This window comes from Scardinius erythrophthalmus (genome assembly GCF_964197995.2).
Source record: "Scardinius erythrophthalmus genome assembly, chromosome: 1".
In the NCBI taxonomy this organism is placed as follows: Eukaryota; Metazoa; Chordata; class Actinopteri; order Cypriniformes; family Leuciscidae; genus Scardinius; species Scardinius erythrophthalmus.
In genome coordinates, this window is record NC_138221.1 from 12,585,246 (window position 1) to 12,603,995 (window position 18,750).

Consider the following 18,750-nt stretch of genomic DNA (forward strand, 5'->3'; position numbering starts at 1 on the left):
AACTCGAATAAGTTTCTTTCTTCTGTTGAAAATAAAAGTTATTTGGAAGATTGTGGGTAACCAAACAGTTGATGTACCCCGGTGACTACCATAGTATATTTTTCTCCTATGGAAGTCAATGGGGACCAGCTACAGTTTGGATAGCCACATTCTTCAAAATATTAAAGGTGCATTAAGCAAGTCTCTGAGTTTTTGCAGAACTATGCCCCCTCTGGCGGCAAGCGAAACTGCAACCAGAGGTGTGCACGCTCACGGACAAAAGTTTTCTTTTTTTTATCTTACGTGGAGTTTGCGTTGGTGTTTGAAATGAACTATAAGCAGGTCTCTTACAATCCATCTTCTACGGAGAATGCCGGCGAATACACAAACCTGCCAGACATAGCTATGTGAGAGTGCCGTGAACGCGCATGACGCCACGCCCAGTCTAAAATTCCGGCCCGAATCCCTCTTATTTATTTTACTTTACAGGATTATAGAGGCAATCTCAGTGATTAGAGAAGGGCTCATTCAGCCCATCAGGCAATTGTTTAAGCATGTATGGGTTAGAAAACGGGTATTTTTTACATGAAAAGTTGCTTAATGCACCTTTAATATTAGAAAAATATTAGAAAATATTAGAAGGAAATTAATACAGGTTTGGAACAACATTAGAGTGCACAAATGATGAGATATTTTGTCGACACAGGACAGCGGTTAATCGCCTCAGCAACTTCACGCGTGTGAAGCGCATTATACAGGCATTTTCCTAATAGTGATCGACCGATTTATCGGTCGGTCAATAAAATCAGGCCGATATTTGCAGGTTTGATGCCGATACGATGGCCGATGCCGATACACGGCTGCTGCGTTCGCCGATAGTTTTTTTTCCCTGCATTATTTACAGACAGGCGTCCGCAGGCAGCTCTGTGTTGCTGGAGACGCTGCAGTTCACGTGCAGCCCATGCACTGCCCCTCTCTACACTAGCAGAGTGCTGGAAGCCTCTTCAAGACAACGGTTAGTTTTAAAATTCCAAAGCATCTTTTTAACTGTTTGAATTAGCTGAAATACACTTTGAAAGTGGAAACACGTTGCTCTATATGTGCGTGCAACTATAGCTAAGCAAGTTTGTGGGTCCAAATGGAAAACGCGAATGCCTCATCTATAAAACTGCTTGTCATTGTATTTAGGGAGCTGCAAATAGCTAAGTTTGAGGCTGTCCATATGCATACGGCAGCTGTTACAAACACTGGTCATAGGATTAAATAATGCCGACGTTGTTCCGTGATATTTGTGGGAGTTTTATTCAGCGACCACCTGGCTGAGGTTTGGACGTGTGCTCATAAAAGAAGTGACGCGGTTGCGACACGCATGCGATGCAGCGCGCTCGTTTGTCCAGGCGCTTCTGTGTCGTGGTGAGATGAAAAAATCTAAACTTTTCAGAATGCTGCAAGCGCACACAGGTCATGTGACAAAAAAACAACTGACCTTTCCATGACAACATCGAAAGCTCGGCCGAACAGCGGATCATAGCTTGACAGGGCGGGTTTTTATTTCTCATCTCCATAAATACATGTAGTCGTAAAGGGCAGGAAATAAATTAATCCTTACTTCCTCGTCATCATGGAGAGCAGTTCATGTTTGCATAGCAACAACAGACGCAAGCGCTTGTAGAAGCGGTGCGGCCGTGCTTTCCACACGTTTTAGACGCGATCCCTAATTCATAATAAACTTAGAATCTATTTGGTTTAAAATCGTTTTTGTTTTGTTTAAAATGGAGATCACGATTACATATATCAGACAACTACACAGAATAACATGTTCCAGTCAAATTATTTTATTTATTATGCTTAAATATTTATTTTCAGAATTTATTTTCAGAATTTGAATTATGATTAAATATTTATTTTCAGTATTTTCAGCACTGAACTTTTTTCTGTTCTACCTCACATGTTTTTAATATTTGTCAAATATTGTTTTTTTTTTTTTAAGTTCAATAAATGTTCCTTTCTTAATTTAGATTTGTAACAGTTGTTATCATTATATATTATATACGTGTCATTTTTATGATGTAAATTGAGTGAGCAAAAGCAGTATCGGCTCCAAATATCGGCCCAAGAAAATCGGCAACCCGTATCGGTCATCGGCTAAGGCTGATGAAAAAAATCGGTATCGGCATCGACACTTAATTAGGGCTGGGCGATAAAACGATAACGATAATTATCGCGATATAGTTTTTCTCGATAAAACGATATCAAGAGGTCGATAAATGTTCGATAATGTTTATGCGCCAAAAGCGGAACGAAACTCATTTGAACCGCGCGCCACACGGACCATTTATCCGCTCGGTTCAAAGTCCAAATGGCAGTGCGAGGCTCCGCGAGCGCGAGCTCACTAAAGTTAGAGCAGATGCGCTTACTCTGATCGGTCTCGGTCACGAAATCCAGTGAGAAGCGCTTGAATTCAGCGAGGAACACAATGTCTCAGTGATTTAAACCAGCTTAAAGGCAGATGAAACAGCGCTGACAAACTGTGCGCAACGATACAGTCAGAAGGCTTTTCCGTCTACAAATTCCCACCACGGATTTACTGTTAGCCTAGTAATATTAACTGCACCATGAAATGTAGGATATACATATTGAATTGTATTATATCATTAATGTAGACAATGTATTAAAGGACTAATGGAATATAATTACAGTATTTAATAATGTATTTAGACTACTGTTTTTCATACAAATACCATAGAAACCATAAAGTTACATTTTGCCATGATAGTGAGGTGCTACAGGCTATGCCTGGTTTCATCTGTGGTTGTCATGATCTAAATGCATGATACTGGATGACCAATGGTTAAGTTTAATAAAACTCAAACAGTCAGAATATTACATTTTACCAAATAAAAATAAGCACATGCAGAAACTAATAAATTAATTGTCCAATAAATATATGTATTTTGTTAAGGAAAAATGACAAATGTTTGAATGTTCTACCTCAGATTTGTGAAATGTTCACCTGTTTGGCAAGTGTTTGTCATGATATGTTCTGACAATAAAGAGAAGTTTAAAACCACAGTTAACGCTCTGGTTTCTACAACTTAAAGCAAAAATCTGCCTTTAAACTTTAAAGAAATAAAGATTTGACTTTTATTGTGATAATTATCGATATCGACTGATATAAAAAAAATTATCGTGATATTTTTTTTTGGCCATATCGCCCAGCCCTACACTTAATATTGGTCGATCCCTATTCCCTAAACAGCCACAGGTCTGATTTTCCACCAAAGTAAAGCGCTTATTAAATACGAAAACGATGATTTATTTTTGCTAATTATTATTTTATTTCAGTTAGTTTTTCAGTAACTGTTGTTAGTTTCATTTAGTTTTAGTTTGTAATTTATTATGAATTTGTAATTTTATTTCAGTTTCTTTCTACTGCATGATGGCAAGACAAGAAAATAATCTCAATCCATTGTCTCAGTTTTACACAAACTGTAGCATTGACTGTATCCATCAACCCTGCTACCAAAGTCCCTGTAAGAAGAATCTCTATAACTATGAATAACTTGTATGATATTTGACAAATGCAATTTTATTAGTAACTTGGTGTTTAATGACTATTCCTAAATTATTATTATTATTTTTTTTTAAGTGTAAACTATGTTGAAAATTACACAAATTCTGGTAATGTTGTTGTAAATTTGGAACCAGATATTATGTCAAATAAAACATAAAATATCATTTAGCTTGATCTGATGTTGACAATCAATATAAAATGTCCAAACCTCCCTTTACTGAACATTTGTTGAAAACAAACAAAAAACATTCTGTAACGTTTCATAGTTGAACTGTTTATCTAAATGTGCTTGAATGTTTCTAACATGAATGTTCTTCAGCATCAACAATGAAGCATAATAAATAAGGGTGAAATCAGGACCAATTGTAATGAAATAAAGAGTGTTTTCAGCAGATCTGTTAATATTGATGAGCCTCAGACTATCAACACTCATTCAACAAGCCATTCAGGATCATTAGCAGTAGGGCTGTGAAAAGATTAATCGCGATGAATGGCATCCAAAATAAAAGTTTGTGTTTTCATAATAAATGTGTGTCTACGGTGTATCATTATTTTGTATATATAAATACACACATTTGCATGTATATATTTAAGAAAAATGTGTTATTTATATATAGAAATATTTATATTTATATATAATATAAATTATATTTAAATATATACAGTATATACATGCAAATATTTCTTAAATAAATGCATGCATGCGTGCGTGTGTGTGTATATATATATATACAAAATAATGATACACAGTAGACACACATTTATTATGTAAACACAAACTTTTATTTTGGATGCCATTAATAGCGATTAATCTTTTCACAGCCATAATTAGCAGATCATCTCACTTTATTCTGAGTGTTTGCTGTTAGAAACACATTATTTGAGTCAGGATACATGATAAAAGCCTGTAAAACTGCTCTACTGAAAGATAATACAGTTGCTTCTCGCCATATTTTTTAATAAAAACAAACCAAACTTAATTAACCACCTCATCTAAATAACTACAACAGTATAATCAAATCAAATCAAATCAAGTATATTTGTATAGCGCTTTTCACAATACAGATTGTATCAAAGCAGCTTCACAGTATTAAATTAAAATAATACAACAAAGTTTGTTTCTAGTGGAATTTATTGATTGATAGAATAAAATTAAATATCCCCAAAATATCCCCAACTGAGCAAGCCAAAGGCAACAGTGGCAAGGAACCGAAAAAACTCCATCAAGTGGCCTAATGGTGTCCTAAAACTCCATCAGGTGACCTAATGGAGAAAAGAAAACCTTGGGAGAACCCAGGCTCAGTCGGGGGCCAGTTCTCCTCTGGCATAATGTCAATATCTAAAATATATTTTTATTTTCTAGTAATTACAATCATGGCACTAACGTTATTCAAAACTGACAATGATCCTAAAAAACTCATAAGCTCATCAATTCCTCTCACATATCTCAAACTGTAACACTTGACTTGACATTCAGTAACAGTTCTCACTCCAAACATCGAGACAATCACACAAACGAACACAAACTCGCTCAGGTCTGAATGAACTCAACATATTCTCCTCATGCTCGCTGCTGCTGCACTAAATGTTTATTTCAGAAGGAAGACGCCAGAAAAGACGCACAACCCAGCTAACAAAAAAAGGTCCCCAGAACGTCCCCTAAATGGCCTGTGCGAACGTCCCCCCGAACGTCCCCATGTGGAGTCCGCTTGATGTCCCGCGGACGTTCGCAAAGACGTCCTCCGAACGTTCAAGAGGACGTTCACGGGACCAACAGCGGTCATTCGGGACATTTAGGGGACTTTTGCTTAATTCGTTTTATTTTACTTTTATTTTACTTTTTACCAGAAAACGGCCAAAGAAGACACGTGAGAAATTGTAAGGAACAAAGTACATTTATTTGAACTGAACAATTGTAGCCTAAAGGTGTGTGTGTGTGTGTGTGTGTGTGTGTGTGTGTGTGTGTGTACGCGCTCGCGCACGCTGTGTCTGTGTGTGTGTGTGTGTGTGTGTGTGTCTGTGTCTGTTGCGCTCGCGCACGCTGTGTCTGTGTGTGTGTGTGTGTGTGTGTGTGTGTGTCTGTTGGGGAGGGGTCTGCATGGTCTGGATCTGGTTGTCAGCTGTGGCCGGGGTTACTCCGATGGAAATTCTTCCTGTTGGCTTCTAACCTGAAATAACGAAATGAGCACAGTAATTAGTATCTGTTTATGTTATCGTTGTGCATTTATGTGAAAATGCAAACATCATGCAGCTTGATCTCTACATATGAGCTCATAATGTAACTCATAAGCTAAGCTTGCATGGCGACTTTGTCACACACGCAACTCAGACATAGGCTACATGATATAGGCCTATACATTAGACCTAATTAAATATACTCTATTCTTGTTTTACTTATGACATCATAAGTAGGCTAATATAAGTTAGGCTATCTAATGATATTTATAGATTTTTTTATTATGATATTTGATATTATTGGTATAAAGACTTTGTTACAGAACAGCTGTTCTTTCAGAAAGTCTTTATCTCAATAATATCAAAGGGCGTTGATTTCATACATGTCCACTGTAGAGGAGATCAAGACTTAAATCATGTTTATCAGCCATTTTGGGAGACCCAACAAGTGAATATGGAAATAAATTAGGCTATGCACCAATATTCCTATGAAATGTTAGATATTATTATTATTAAAATGTTGCTGATTACACTTCTTTTTTCAAAGAAAAAAACCCCATCTTATAATCAGCGCGTTATTCAATCACACGTCAGATACAGAGGACAGGGTGTGTTTGTGTGTGCGTGTTCAACTGAGCTTCATTGGTCTGTTACTGCTCGTCAATGTCAGAAATATTTGAGATGACCAATCAAATCAAAGTAGGAGGGCTTTTATATTCACAGACGCTGAGCGCGAATTTTAGCAGGGAGACTCCAAAATCGACACGTGTTTACGGTCAAGTGCGAGATGAGATGTAAGTAGCCTACCTAAACTAAACATTTCATATTTGACAACTGTTTTATATTATAAATGTTAAACGTTATAACATTTTGAACTGAAAATGGGCCTTTGTAACGTGATTCATGTAATGCAGCCTAATAATTAGTTTACTGTCATTGTGAGGGGACAAGGAACATGAAGCCGTTTTCATCATGTTAGGCAAAAGATTAAAAATTAATGTTTACATATTGAGAATTAATATAGTAAAATTTGTAGCCTTCAGTAAATTAAAAAAGTTCAGCTCTATGCAAAGACTGAGAGAAAGATAAGGACTTATGGATAGCATAAGAGGTGATAAGGTATTGACAAATAATCTACTGCTCGCTGACATGGTTTTAAAGCTATTTCTTATCCTTCAAATGTCTTGAAATGCATTTTATATGAAAAAACGTAATAGTTGTTTTTTATTGACAAAATATTATAGTTTGTTTTGCAGCCTGTATATTTTTTATTAGATCAGATAACATTTTAATCTGTCATATGGTCATGTTTCAATGTACCTATCTAATGTAATCTAACCTATTATAACTGCTAGAATTAAATGCTATGCACTTGCCTGAGTTGCTGTTTTTGCACGATCTGGGGCATGTTTCAGGGTCACAGCAATCATTTCCTCCACACTCTGGGTTTTTTGGTGTGGATATGCCTTACTGCAGGCACCTTGATTACATACAGAGATCACAGTTATTAAAACTTGCACTCAGATAGATGTTGAAAGTTCTATTAAAACGCTTCAAACATTACATTTTGTTTTCAAAATGAGTGCTATGAGTCTGAACGCTAAGTACTGAGAACTAACAAATTTTACAATTATACATTTACGATGAACAAACTTATTTACATTCCAAATATTGTGAATTATTGTGGCACATTATTAGTCATTAGTGGCAAGTTTTGAAACTTACGTATGATCACATCATTAATTAGGAGCTGCTGAAATTTAAGCTTTCCCTTTCTCCCTTTGTAGCTGTAATGTTTCCATAAAGAGTTATCTCCAATTTTTTTTAACATTCTCCTTATTCCATCTCCCAAGGTGCCTCCACTCTGAAGACACAGATAACGAATCTACAAACAACAAAAAACAGCAATTGATCACAAGAGTGGATTGTTTAGTATTTCAGGTTAGTAATGTTACTTGTGTTGTGGCACTACCATCTTCTTTCGAAGGTCAGCATCCTTTAGCTTCTCACACAGCTCTTCTAATTCCTCCACAGTCTTACAGGGTTCCTCTAGCACCTCTGTGAGATCAGAGACAGAGGTGTTTGGCTGCCTCATATTCTGCATTCTGACCGCTGATGTGATGTTTTCCTGAATTGCGTCCAGTTTCAGTACGATTCTCCTCTCCAAATTCTCAAATAACTTGTATATTTCTGTTCAGAATTTGTTTTGAAATTAATGACATAACTAACTACAGCAATTCAAAAAATTTACATATACGTCTGTTTGGGAGACAATTAATAAAACTGACTGTAAGATAATTATGATGAAATTAAATAGTTACCATCTCGAAGAGATTGTGGATCATTCACACTTCCTAACAAGTTACAAAAACATTATTCAGATTAATATCTGTATCCATGTGTCTCGTTATAAAAAAAACAACAACAAATATATTCACAGAGGCTGAGTGCGAATTTTAGCAGGGAGACTCCAAAATCGACACGTGTTCATGGTCAAGTGCGAGATGAGATGTAAGTACAGTACCTAAACTAAACATTTCATATTTGACAACTGTTTTATATTATAAATGTTAAACGTTATAACATTTTGAACTGAAAATGGGCCTTTGTAACGTGATTCATGTAATGCAGCCTAATAATTAGTTTACTGTCATTGTGAGGGGACAAGGAACATGAAGCCGTTTTCATCATGTTAGGCAAAAGATTAAAAATTAATGTTTACATATTGAGAATTAATATAGTAAAATTTGTAGCCTTCAGTTAATATTTCTGTTCAGAATTTGTTTTGAAATTAATGACATAACTAACTACAGCAATACAAAAAATTAACATATACGTCTGTTTGGGAGACAATTAATAAAACTGACTGTAAGATAATTATGATGAAATTAATTAAATAGTTACCATCTCGAAGAGATTGTGGATCATTCACACTTCCTAACAAGTTACAAAAACATTATTCAGATTAATATCTGTATCCATGTGTCTAGTTATAAAAAAACCACAAAAAAAAACAACAACAAATATATTCACAGACGCTGAGCGCGAATTTTAGCAGGGAGACTCCAAAGTCGACATAAAAAAAAAACATTTTAATGTACCTTGATTCTGAAAGTTGGCAGAAATGGACTGATGTGGCAGCAGTTGTGATGAAGGAGATGGAACTTTAAACACATAAAATAAATCATTAGATTAAGAAAAAATGTCTGTAAGACCCATTTTTAGTCCAACAGTTGCACTCTTGTACATGCTTGATCTGTAGTTTTTTTCTTTTTCTTTTTATAAGCCATAAAAATGTTATTAGCATATGTGTAAATCATGTGACTATACATTTGAAAACAAGTATACAGTATTATACCACAAATACTGGAATATTCCTTTAATTCAATGGAAGTACAACTATGTGACTGAAAACATTTAAATTCACTTACAGCGAGGTGCTTCAGGCAACATGGATCTTTTTGTATGTTTTGTTATAGGTTGTACCTCATCTAACATAAGGAAAAAAACCGTAAGTAGAAAAGTAATAATAGAATAAACATATCAAAGTAAATCCGATTGATTTTACCTTCATCAGGCTCCTCAGCTAAAAAACAACAACAACAGCATTAACAGTCTTTGAAAGTTTTTTTTTTTTAACATTTCTAAATGTGTAGGCCTTCTTAAATTGAGTCATTTTTGCACAACATAGAAAGGGACTTCTCTGTACTCTTTAGATTATCATCTAACATTATTATAATCAAATATTCAACAGTTAATTTTTTTAACACACTACTTACACTCGGGTCTAATTGGTGTCGATCTTGACCGTTTTTTGGTTTTCTTTGCTCTCAAGCAGGACATCTCATCTTCAGAATTAAAAACAATAGGGTAAGAAATTTTTTTTAATATAAATTAGAAACAGATGCAAAATGTCTCTGTTCTAAATCCTTTATCATCCCCGCTGTTTAACAATTTATCAATATTTAACAATGGATACAATGACAGTAACATACTGATTTCACCTTGTGATGATTCACTGTCCTCCTGAACTGTAAAACAAAATGATAATTTAAAGAAAATATTTATAGACGACATGCATTTGACTTTCCTTGATCATTTCAACTTCATTTGTTTAATGCTGTATGTATACTTACAGTGTTGTGTCTGTTGTGCTCTTCTGGGCTGGATTTCTTCTTCTGCAAGAAACAAAGTTAAAACTGAAATTGTCTTTTAATGTGACTAACCTTAGTTTATTTACAGTATTAGCACAGATCTAATACCTCTGAATCGTCTTGGTGGGATGATCTTTCGTACACTGTTTTCATCAGAGTCCTCAACATGAGAGGTTTCCAGTGCTTTTTGGACCCGGTATCTTGCCAGGTTGTAACTGTCTGTTCTCAAAATAGCACAACTTTTGCTTAATATACATTATATAAACAATTTATATTTTATGAATGGTTGCCAGTATTTATTGAGCTTGAAGATAGCCTTGTTTTTTTTCCTTTACCTGTGTCAGAAAATACTCTGACTGCATATTTTGTCCAGAGGTGTTCGTCTCGAATGGCACATTTTTTGACCTTGGTCCCAACATTTGAATTGGGCCAATAGCAAAACAGTACCTTTCAGACAGAAACAAGTATGTTTACTTAATGTTTTCTGTATATAGTTGACTTGTTTTAATGTTTATCATTTACGTATTATAAAAATATATATATATATATCATCTAAATCTTACCCCATCGATCCACTCTAGCCATGAGGATGGTGCCACCTCAACCTCATTTTGCTCAATGAAATTGAGTACTACGTAGCGGAGATAAATCTGTAAGTAAAATTCAGATAACTCTGTTACTTCAGCTTGCAATACACAAATTTAATGTACACAATTACCTATTAATAGACAATTATTGGCTACTTTCTCTAACCTCATGCTTAAATTATGTTTTTCTGATGTTGTTTTTTTGTTGTACTGGAAACATCTAGGTTTTCAAAAGTTAATGGCGCTGGATAAAGACAGGAGGCAGGAACTCATGGGGCAAATCTTCTAAAGGCAGAGACTCAGGGTGCAAAGCTTCAGGACCCAGACACTCAGGGATGAAGCCAAAGGCGTTAGACACTCAGAGGGGAAAGCTTTAGGAGGCGGAGACTCAGGGATGAAAGATGTAGAGACTCAGGGGACGAAAGGAATACTTCAAGTATGTATTCTTACTCAAATTGTCATTCTCTCATCATTGTCAAGAAAGCTCTAGAAAGTATGAAGAATGGACACCACAATTTTGGTCCCATAGTTTTCGTCCACAATGAATGCCCTCCTCTGAAGTGACTGTCTTTCTAAGCAGAGCATTTGAGAATGCCTAGTGTTAACGGTGTATGTTCCGTAGAGACGTGAATCACACGGTGTCATCAGATATGGCTGTAGATTTGTGTAGACTCTGCATAACACTGTGTTGTCTTCTTCTTCTGCCACCACCTCGCAACATTGTTCAGGGCTTAACACAAACACATTGTTTGGGCTCTTGAATGACATCAAGTTTGTCTTGTTTTCCATCTTGGACTTTGATCTTTCCTCCAGGCGATTTGCAACTTGTGCCAAAATGTTTTTCCCAGAGCGCACCATTTTCTTCACCTGATGAAGATAGCTCTCAAATTTAAATGCACTGCAGTTGTCAAGGCTGCCAAAGGTTTGGGCATCTTCTGCAAGGTGCAGCAAGGAATGGACATTGTAGACCAAAAATGTCTCTCCATACAGCTCCCGTCCTCTCTCCACAAAATATGTCAGCAGCTGGTTTGCATAAGGTACTTGTGACTTTGTAAGGTCTGGGCTCACTAAAATGCAAAGAGCTGTGCTGAAACACAAGAAGTGTTCATACAGCTGATCGTTGAGAACTCCCTTTAGAACAATCTTCCCAGTGTACAAAGCAAACTGTCTGAACTCTGTTGCTTTCCAGCGTTCAATTTCCTCCAAACCCCTTGGCTTCCTGGCAAAACAATCAGGAATGGACTTCTTTAGTGTCACCAGCCTCTCGCTTACACTGGTCACATCTCCTGATGACATCCGGAAATCTGTTCTACCTCTTGTCCACAAAAGCAGCAACTTTTTCATTACCCCAAGACAGCTCTGGTGCATATAATCTATGGGGAAGGATTTTATCATGTCAATCGGGAGGACAGAGAAGGGTGAGATCTGCTCTTCTTGATGGTGTTCAGGTTGCCAGCACTCCCTGAATGATTCATCTGTCCTCATGGTCAGGTTATTTGTTTCTTGATATGTAATCCTACCATGCCAGGATCCCCTCTGGTTGCATCTATCGCACCCATAGTATCCAGAAAACTGCTTTACACACTTGACCATAGCTTTTGCTGGGGCATCGCAGGTAATACATCTTACTTGGATGTTTAAGCATCTGCCTCCCCAGGTTAGACCATCCTGGATTAGTTTTCCCAATTCCTGAACAATGTCATCAACAAAGTTGAGTGTTTTGGGTTTGGATGCAGCAATGGATATGCAGAGGGGGAAAATGCATTCGGGTGACAGGTTTATGGAACAGAGAACTGGCCAGAGGGATAGGTTCGTGCTTTTGAATAATGGTAGCCCATCAACGTTCATCGAAAGGTCAAGTGACTGCAGATGCTCTGTCACAGATGCAGGATATCTGCTCAGATGTTTTGACAGCTGATCTGCCACATTAAACTTAACACTCTCGACACCATCTTTGTTAGAAAGTTCGTAGTGGTTTTCGTTTCCAAAGAGTGTCCTTGCAGTTTGGGGGAGTTCTTCATGTCCATGTTTTTTAAGTATGCTCAAGAGAGCATCCACAGCGTTATGTTTAATTTGAAACACACATGCCCATTCTGAAAGTTGTTCTCTGAGCAGCATGGGTGTACTGTCTTGTTCACTCTCAGAACTTGACAGGGTTGTATCTGAAACCACACAATTTTCCTCCTCAAAGAGCTGGTTGTGACTAAAACTGTCAGTTTCAGGAATGGTGGCCATCTCATCTGAACTGACAGTTGGTTTGTTGGCTGCCTTCTTTTGTGCCCTTGACACTCTAGTCCAAATTCTTTTGTACTGCTTCCTACGCTCTTTGGATGTCATCAAGCTACTGTACTGGTGTCTCTGCCAATGATCCAATAAATGATGTTTTTCAGTAAACTTGTAGATTTAATCTATTTATTCCCCCCTCAAACTACCAGTATCAATCATATAACTTGTTTTGCTTCTGAACTTACCTTTTTGGATGACATATTTGCAAGAAGTATACTGGCTGAGAAAATAAAAATAAGCATAAATTAATATATATAAGCAACTTTTTTGTGACAAAGCATATTTAAACTAAAGTCGTAGCATGTTTTTTTTTAATTAAACAATTTGTAAATTGTCCCTATTTAGATTTTTTTGCTTAAATTTATAATTTAAATATAAATTGAATTAATTTAAATGTTAATATAATGAATAAAGGTTCAAAGATGATTCCATAAAGATATGTATCAGGCTGAATGGTCTGCACAATCTACACTCAGCTGTGACCTTAGTAATATGTTCAAGAAGTGAACCACATCTTTCTACAAACAAAGGTGAATTAGGCTATTATTGTGATTTGGCCAAAAAACTACTTGCACTGGGACGCCTATTGTTTTTATAGTCCGCTTTACTTGTCAGTGTGTTTGCACAGTATTCAGCCCTAGAGCTCATTTTAATTAAACTCCAGTACAATAGGAGGCGGTATAGTGTGCTGTGATAGACAGTAACGTTATGTGTCTGCCAGTAAACCACACGGTCGCACACACACACGGCTGGCTATCTGGAAGACTGCGGCTACAGAAACACCTTTAAAAGGTAAGACGTTTCATAATTTAAACGTTAATTATGTGTTTAATTATAACTACATCAAATGTTAGCTTTCTTTTATTCAAGAAGCAATTATATAGATCATAGATCTTGCGTCGCGAGCTCTGGATTGCATGATCTCGCGCAAGAAATGTAGCTGCTAATCGTCTCGCGCACTTAACCCGCAGCGTATAACGTTAGCTGTGGACGAAAGGGTAATATATTAATAAATTTAACGTACTTACCACAAATGTAACGTTAACTGTTTTCACGGGGACAGTGGTGTAATGGACCTGAATTAAAAAACTAAAATTACGAAAACAATATAGGCCTTACTATATGAACACGACGCGTAACGTTAGGCCTAACAAAACAAAGAAGTAAATAAAGCTACAAACGGCGTATAAACTAGCTAATCTTATATACACAAACACGTAAACAGCTTATATATACACACAACTTAACTGTACACTAAATCTAAGGGTAAAAAACTATAACCTATTGAAAATCAACCTTATCAAACTGTACACAACTAATATAAATACAATATATGGTAACTAATTAATCCTATAATGTAAATCAAACGAAGCAACTAACTTGTCTAACAATTAACTACAAAATTCGCGCAATTTATATGAAACAAATATGAAATCAACTCGAGCTCGTCTATTTCCACCACCGTCTTCAACCAACAAACATTAATTCCGTTATGACAGTTATTTAGTATCACTGAGTGACGAGGAACATTTTAAATGTCTTAATGCCGCTCTTACTGGACATATGATGTAATAGGCAACTTGTTTGGAACTTGGTGAAGGCCATATATGTAGTGCACTAATAAGCCCCTCAGTTTAATTGTGTGTGTACCATGAAATATCATTATACCAGTATAACTTTACAACCCTAACCGGGTCAGGGGATTATGACATGCAGATAAGTTATAGCTTGTGAAGGATGTCTAGATTGAAAGAAAAGGATGAGAGACATTAGAGGGGATCCAGTGTCCAGCTGAAGCAAGATGGATGCTGCCTCACCACCAGAAGATGTTCTGGGATTCATGTATAACATCTAGGATGATGATGATGACCCTGCAGCTAATGTTGAGGCTGTTGCTCTGTGTATACATGCATAGTTCATGGGGAAATTGTTTAGAGCGCATTCACACAACCTAACAATTGATGCTCATTACTGTGTCCTCTGTTTCTGTGTTCAAGTGCCTGATGAGTTTACTTCGTGGCTTGAAGGATGAAGCTGTAGGTAAGCAAATTAATATGCCACACCACTACTTGATACCGTATCACTATTATCATTTTTTTGTGCATTTGAAGTATTATCAATCAATAAAGTTAAATATATCATATATTTTTTGTGACAAGTACACATTTCCATTGACAACACTTAGTGTCAGATACCTTACAGCAGGGGTGTCAAACTCAGTTCCTGGAGGGCCACAACCCTGCAGAGTTTAGCTCCAACCCTGATTAAACACACCTGATCAGCTAATAAAGGTCTTCAGGATTACTAGAAACTTCCAGGCAGGTGTTTTTGGAGCTGGTTGGAGCTAAACTCTGCAGGACAGTGGCCCTCCAGGAACTGAGTTTGACACCCCTGCCTTACAGGGATAGTTCACCCAAAAATGAAAATTCTATCATAGTTTACTCGCCCTCAAGTTGTTCCAAACCTGTATGAGTTTCTTTGTTCTGTTGAACACAAATTAAGATATTTGGAAGAATGACAGAATCAAACAGATCTCGGTCCCCATTGACTTCCATAGTAGGAAAAAATATATACTATGGTAGTCAATGGGGACCGAGATCTGTTTGAACAACAAACATTCTTCCAAATATCTTACTTTGTGTTCAGCAGAACAAAGAAACTCATAGTCTCTACAATAAAATACAATTGTACCCATATTAAATAGTTTAAAAATCTGAATCAATCCGTGGCGGTCAGCGTTGATATTGTGGCGGGCCGCCACAAATTAATGAATGTATGGGAAACCCTGTACAAACATAAAATCGTGATAGTGAAATGTGTGTGTGGGTTAATGAATTCCAATCAGTCGTAAATGGGACGCGCGTGCACGCTCATTCTTAATTACCATAAATCCCGCCCATTAAAACCGACTGACAACTATATATGGGCATCATATTATGACACCAAACGAAGGATTTCAACATGTCTTCTCAAAAGCAAATGAAGGAGAAATTTCTCAGATGCAGAAATTGAAGTTTTATTATCAGAAGTTCATTCAAAACGCCACATTTTATTTTCAAGCGTACATAGTGGCGTATCAGGTCCTAAATTTTTTTTATTTTTTAGGTAATACCTAAATGCTTTAGGTAAAAATGCTTGGCAGAATATTACAGATGCAGTTAATGGAGTTTCATCGAACAGTCCCAGAAGTGAAAAGAAAATGGTTCGACATGAAGCTTGACTGCAACCTTTGTGACTTGAAAAAGAATGAACAGCTTGAATATAAAAAAAATAAAAGAAAAATACTTGTGGACTTGTGTTCCGTTTGCAGATGCTATTACTGGCTCTCGTAATAAAAGTTAAAAGAAAAACCGTATGTAATTACTATATATAATCTTTTTTCAAAATGCTGTGTAAATATGTACCCGATTACGGTGAATTAAAAGGCAGCCTTATTAATGAGCAAAACGTTCGGATGTTAAACGCACTATTTACGCGTGGCTGGGACTGGGAGCAGGTGTAGATTTCTTTCGTACCAACTAACATTTGGAAAATACGAACATTTTAATGAATCCTAAAATTTACACCAGAACCACTTTACACATGATTTACACAAATTCGTTCTGCTCCTGTTTCATGAATGAGACCCAATGTGTGTAATTTGAGAGGAAAAACTCCACTCTAAATAACAAATTAAACCTCTGTGTCCCAGTGGAGTTTTGCTGGCATCTAATGGAGAATTTGTGGTACTGCGCCCAATACAAAATCTTACTGAAAGCTCATTTTTTGTAGCCTGGTTAAAGGGCCCCTATTATGGCATTTAAAATTTTCCTAATATTGCTTTGGGAGTCCACAACAATAGTTTTACATGCATGCAATGACAAAAAAAACACTTTTGTTGTCTTATAAAAGTCATTTATTTTTACCTGATTTGCTCAGCGACTCCAGAATGATTCGTTCAACGATTCATTTTTCCAAAATCCCTGCTTTGCGTGATGCTAATCTGCGGTGATTGGATTTAGCATTAAGATTTGTATCAGTAGAATAATGAATGGAGACTGTAGAACACAAAAGCTGAATCCCAGACATTTGGGTGATCTCGAAATCCCTGTCAGACTCATCACGGAGACCCACTAGTAGCTAGCCGCCTTGAGTTTAACTGCGCTCTCTTACCGGTAGGCGTGGCCTCCTCGGACAGTGAAGCAAGTGCATTCTGGGAGTTGTATTTTTAGCTTGTGGATGAAAAACAACATTATTTTCAGGCTTTTCTCAGTGTAGAAGACTATAAATTCAAAAAATTCACATTTCTACTACATAAATTACCCATTTTAAATACACATTCATCTTTTCCAGAGGTGAAGTATCCCTTTAACACCAGACCCTTCTCAGTTATATCTAGGGCTGAATGATTTTGGAAAATAATTATTTTTACCAATATTGCAGTATTATTTTTTACCAATATTGCGATTTAATATGCAATTATTTTTTAAGCTCTTTATCATTTCTATTATTCAACAAAGACTAGCAATAAGTAAGGAATAATTGACGACAGGCCGTTGAATTATTAGAAAAATAATGCACACCCAAGGTTGCAATGCGGTCACGACGCGAAGCATTATTTTTCTAATAATTCAACGGCCTGTCGTCAATTATTCCGCTTATACTACAGTTACCACACCTTGAAACATTGTTCAGATTATGTATTTCAAGACGTTTGTAAAGTTTTTGTCATTAAAACGCTCTTGTAGGACTAATTTCTTACGCATCTAATCCCATGCTCCGTTGCTGATTAGTAACGGAGGTTTGAGCCACTGATAGCAGACTAATGCTGGGGACACACGACTAGCTGACACATTCTCTGACTGTTTTCATCGACTGCAGCAGATTTTAAACACCGACTTTGAACACTGACTGAAAACGCGTTTGGGCATGATCAGTCATAAGTATCAAATTACATTCATTATAATATGCAGTTATTAATGCAGTTATTAGAGAGAGACTCTGTAATAATGAGACCGAAAAGCATGTGCGTCAATATTATTTATTAATTCAATTCGATTTAATTAATTTGTTCATTCTTTTTTTTCCTATTATTGACAGATGACAGTAGACTATAGCCGAATAAATGAAACACAAAGCCCTTTTAACAAGTAGGCCTATCAATAAATATTCATTTGTTATATTATCTGCAATAAAAATCAGTGCTGCAGAACTATCCATTTATTTAGCCTATATTCAGTTTAATTTTATATTGATTATAGATAGGACTATATACTTATACTATATACTTATTTAACTTATTAATTAAACTGCATGTTTCCATTGATTGTTGAGCTAGACATTGAAAATTGCAGATCAAGCGCATGGGGCTAAATGTTTTTTCTTGTTATGAATTGTATCCTATTTTCCGCTATTACAGTTGACTATGCGAAGTGATATGGAACTGTAATGCGGTCAAGACCTGCCTGGAACTACTTTAGCCATGCGTTTCCCTGAAAATAATTGCACACCTTAGAACGTTCGTCAACCAATCAGATTCAAGCATTCAACGGCCCTGTAGTATAAATCATTGTAAAATATGGATGGCAATTTTTAGGCACCTCATGAGCTGATCAACTTTGTTTTCTTATTAATTAATTATTAATTTAAAAAAAAGTTAAAATATTTATTTAATTACATATGTAATTATAAGTAGGCTACTTTTAAAAAATAATTACACATTAAAACACTAAATTAATACAATTACATGTTAAGAATTTTAAATAACAAAGAGGAAAAAAACATTACAAGCAACAAACCTTTTGCAGCCTGACCAACAGTTTGTCAGTTTAAATTTAAATTACCCCAAGATTACATGAGAATGTATGTCTTACCTGCATTTTTTTCTTTTCTTTCAGCAATTGGACTCGTTTCCATCCTTTTTGGGGCCTCCTGCATTTTAAGTCATTGCTTTCATCTGATTCAGCGGCTGTCAATCTGCATTTCTGTTTGCATTACTCTGCTTACATTTTGAACC

General features: G+C 36.2%; 1 protein-coding gene and 2 long non-coding RNA genes across 3 annotated transcripts; 2 read left to right on the forward strand and 1 right to left on the reverse strand.

Moving 5' to 3' along the window:
• Positions 1-5,685: 5,685 nt before the first annotated feature.
• LOC308695038 (uncharacterized protein) lies at positions 5,686-8,081 on the reverse strand (the record flags this gene model as incomplete). Its single annotated transcript, XM_081372951.1, has 5 exons — positions 8,050-8,081; positions 7,701-7,918; positions 7,454-7,613; positions 7,105-7,208; positions 5,686-5,721 (listed from the first exon to the last, which is right to left on the reverse strand). Exons 2-5 carry the CDS (start codon positions 7,830-7,832, stop codon positions 5,686-5,688), a joined length of 432 nt encoding a protein of 143 aa, XP_081229077.1. The 5' UTR covers positions 7,833-7,918; positions 8,050-8,081.
• A 1,080-nt stretch (positions 8,082-9,161) lies between these two features.
• Positions 9,162-12,854, forward strand: LOC308692529. The gene is made up of 5 exons (XR_014030355.1): positions 9,162-9,239; positions 9,567-9,598; positions 9,971-10,346; positions 10,464-10,534; positions 10,694-12,854. It is a non-coding gene; the product is annotated as an uncharacterized lncRNA (long non-coding RNA).
• A 619-nt stretch (positions 12,855-13,473) lies between these two features.
• LOC308687905 lies at positions 13,474-18,749 on the forward strand. Its single transcript, XR_014029814.1, has 3 exons — positions 13,474-13,547; positions 14,753-14,795; positions 18,632-18,749. It is a non-coding gene; the product is annotated as an uncharacterized lncRNA (long non-coding RNA).
• The last annotated feature ends 1 nt before the right edge of the window (position 18,750 follows it).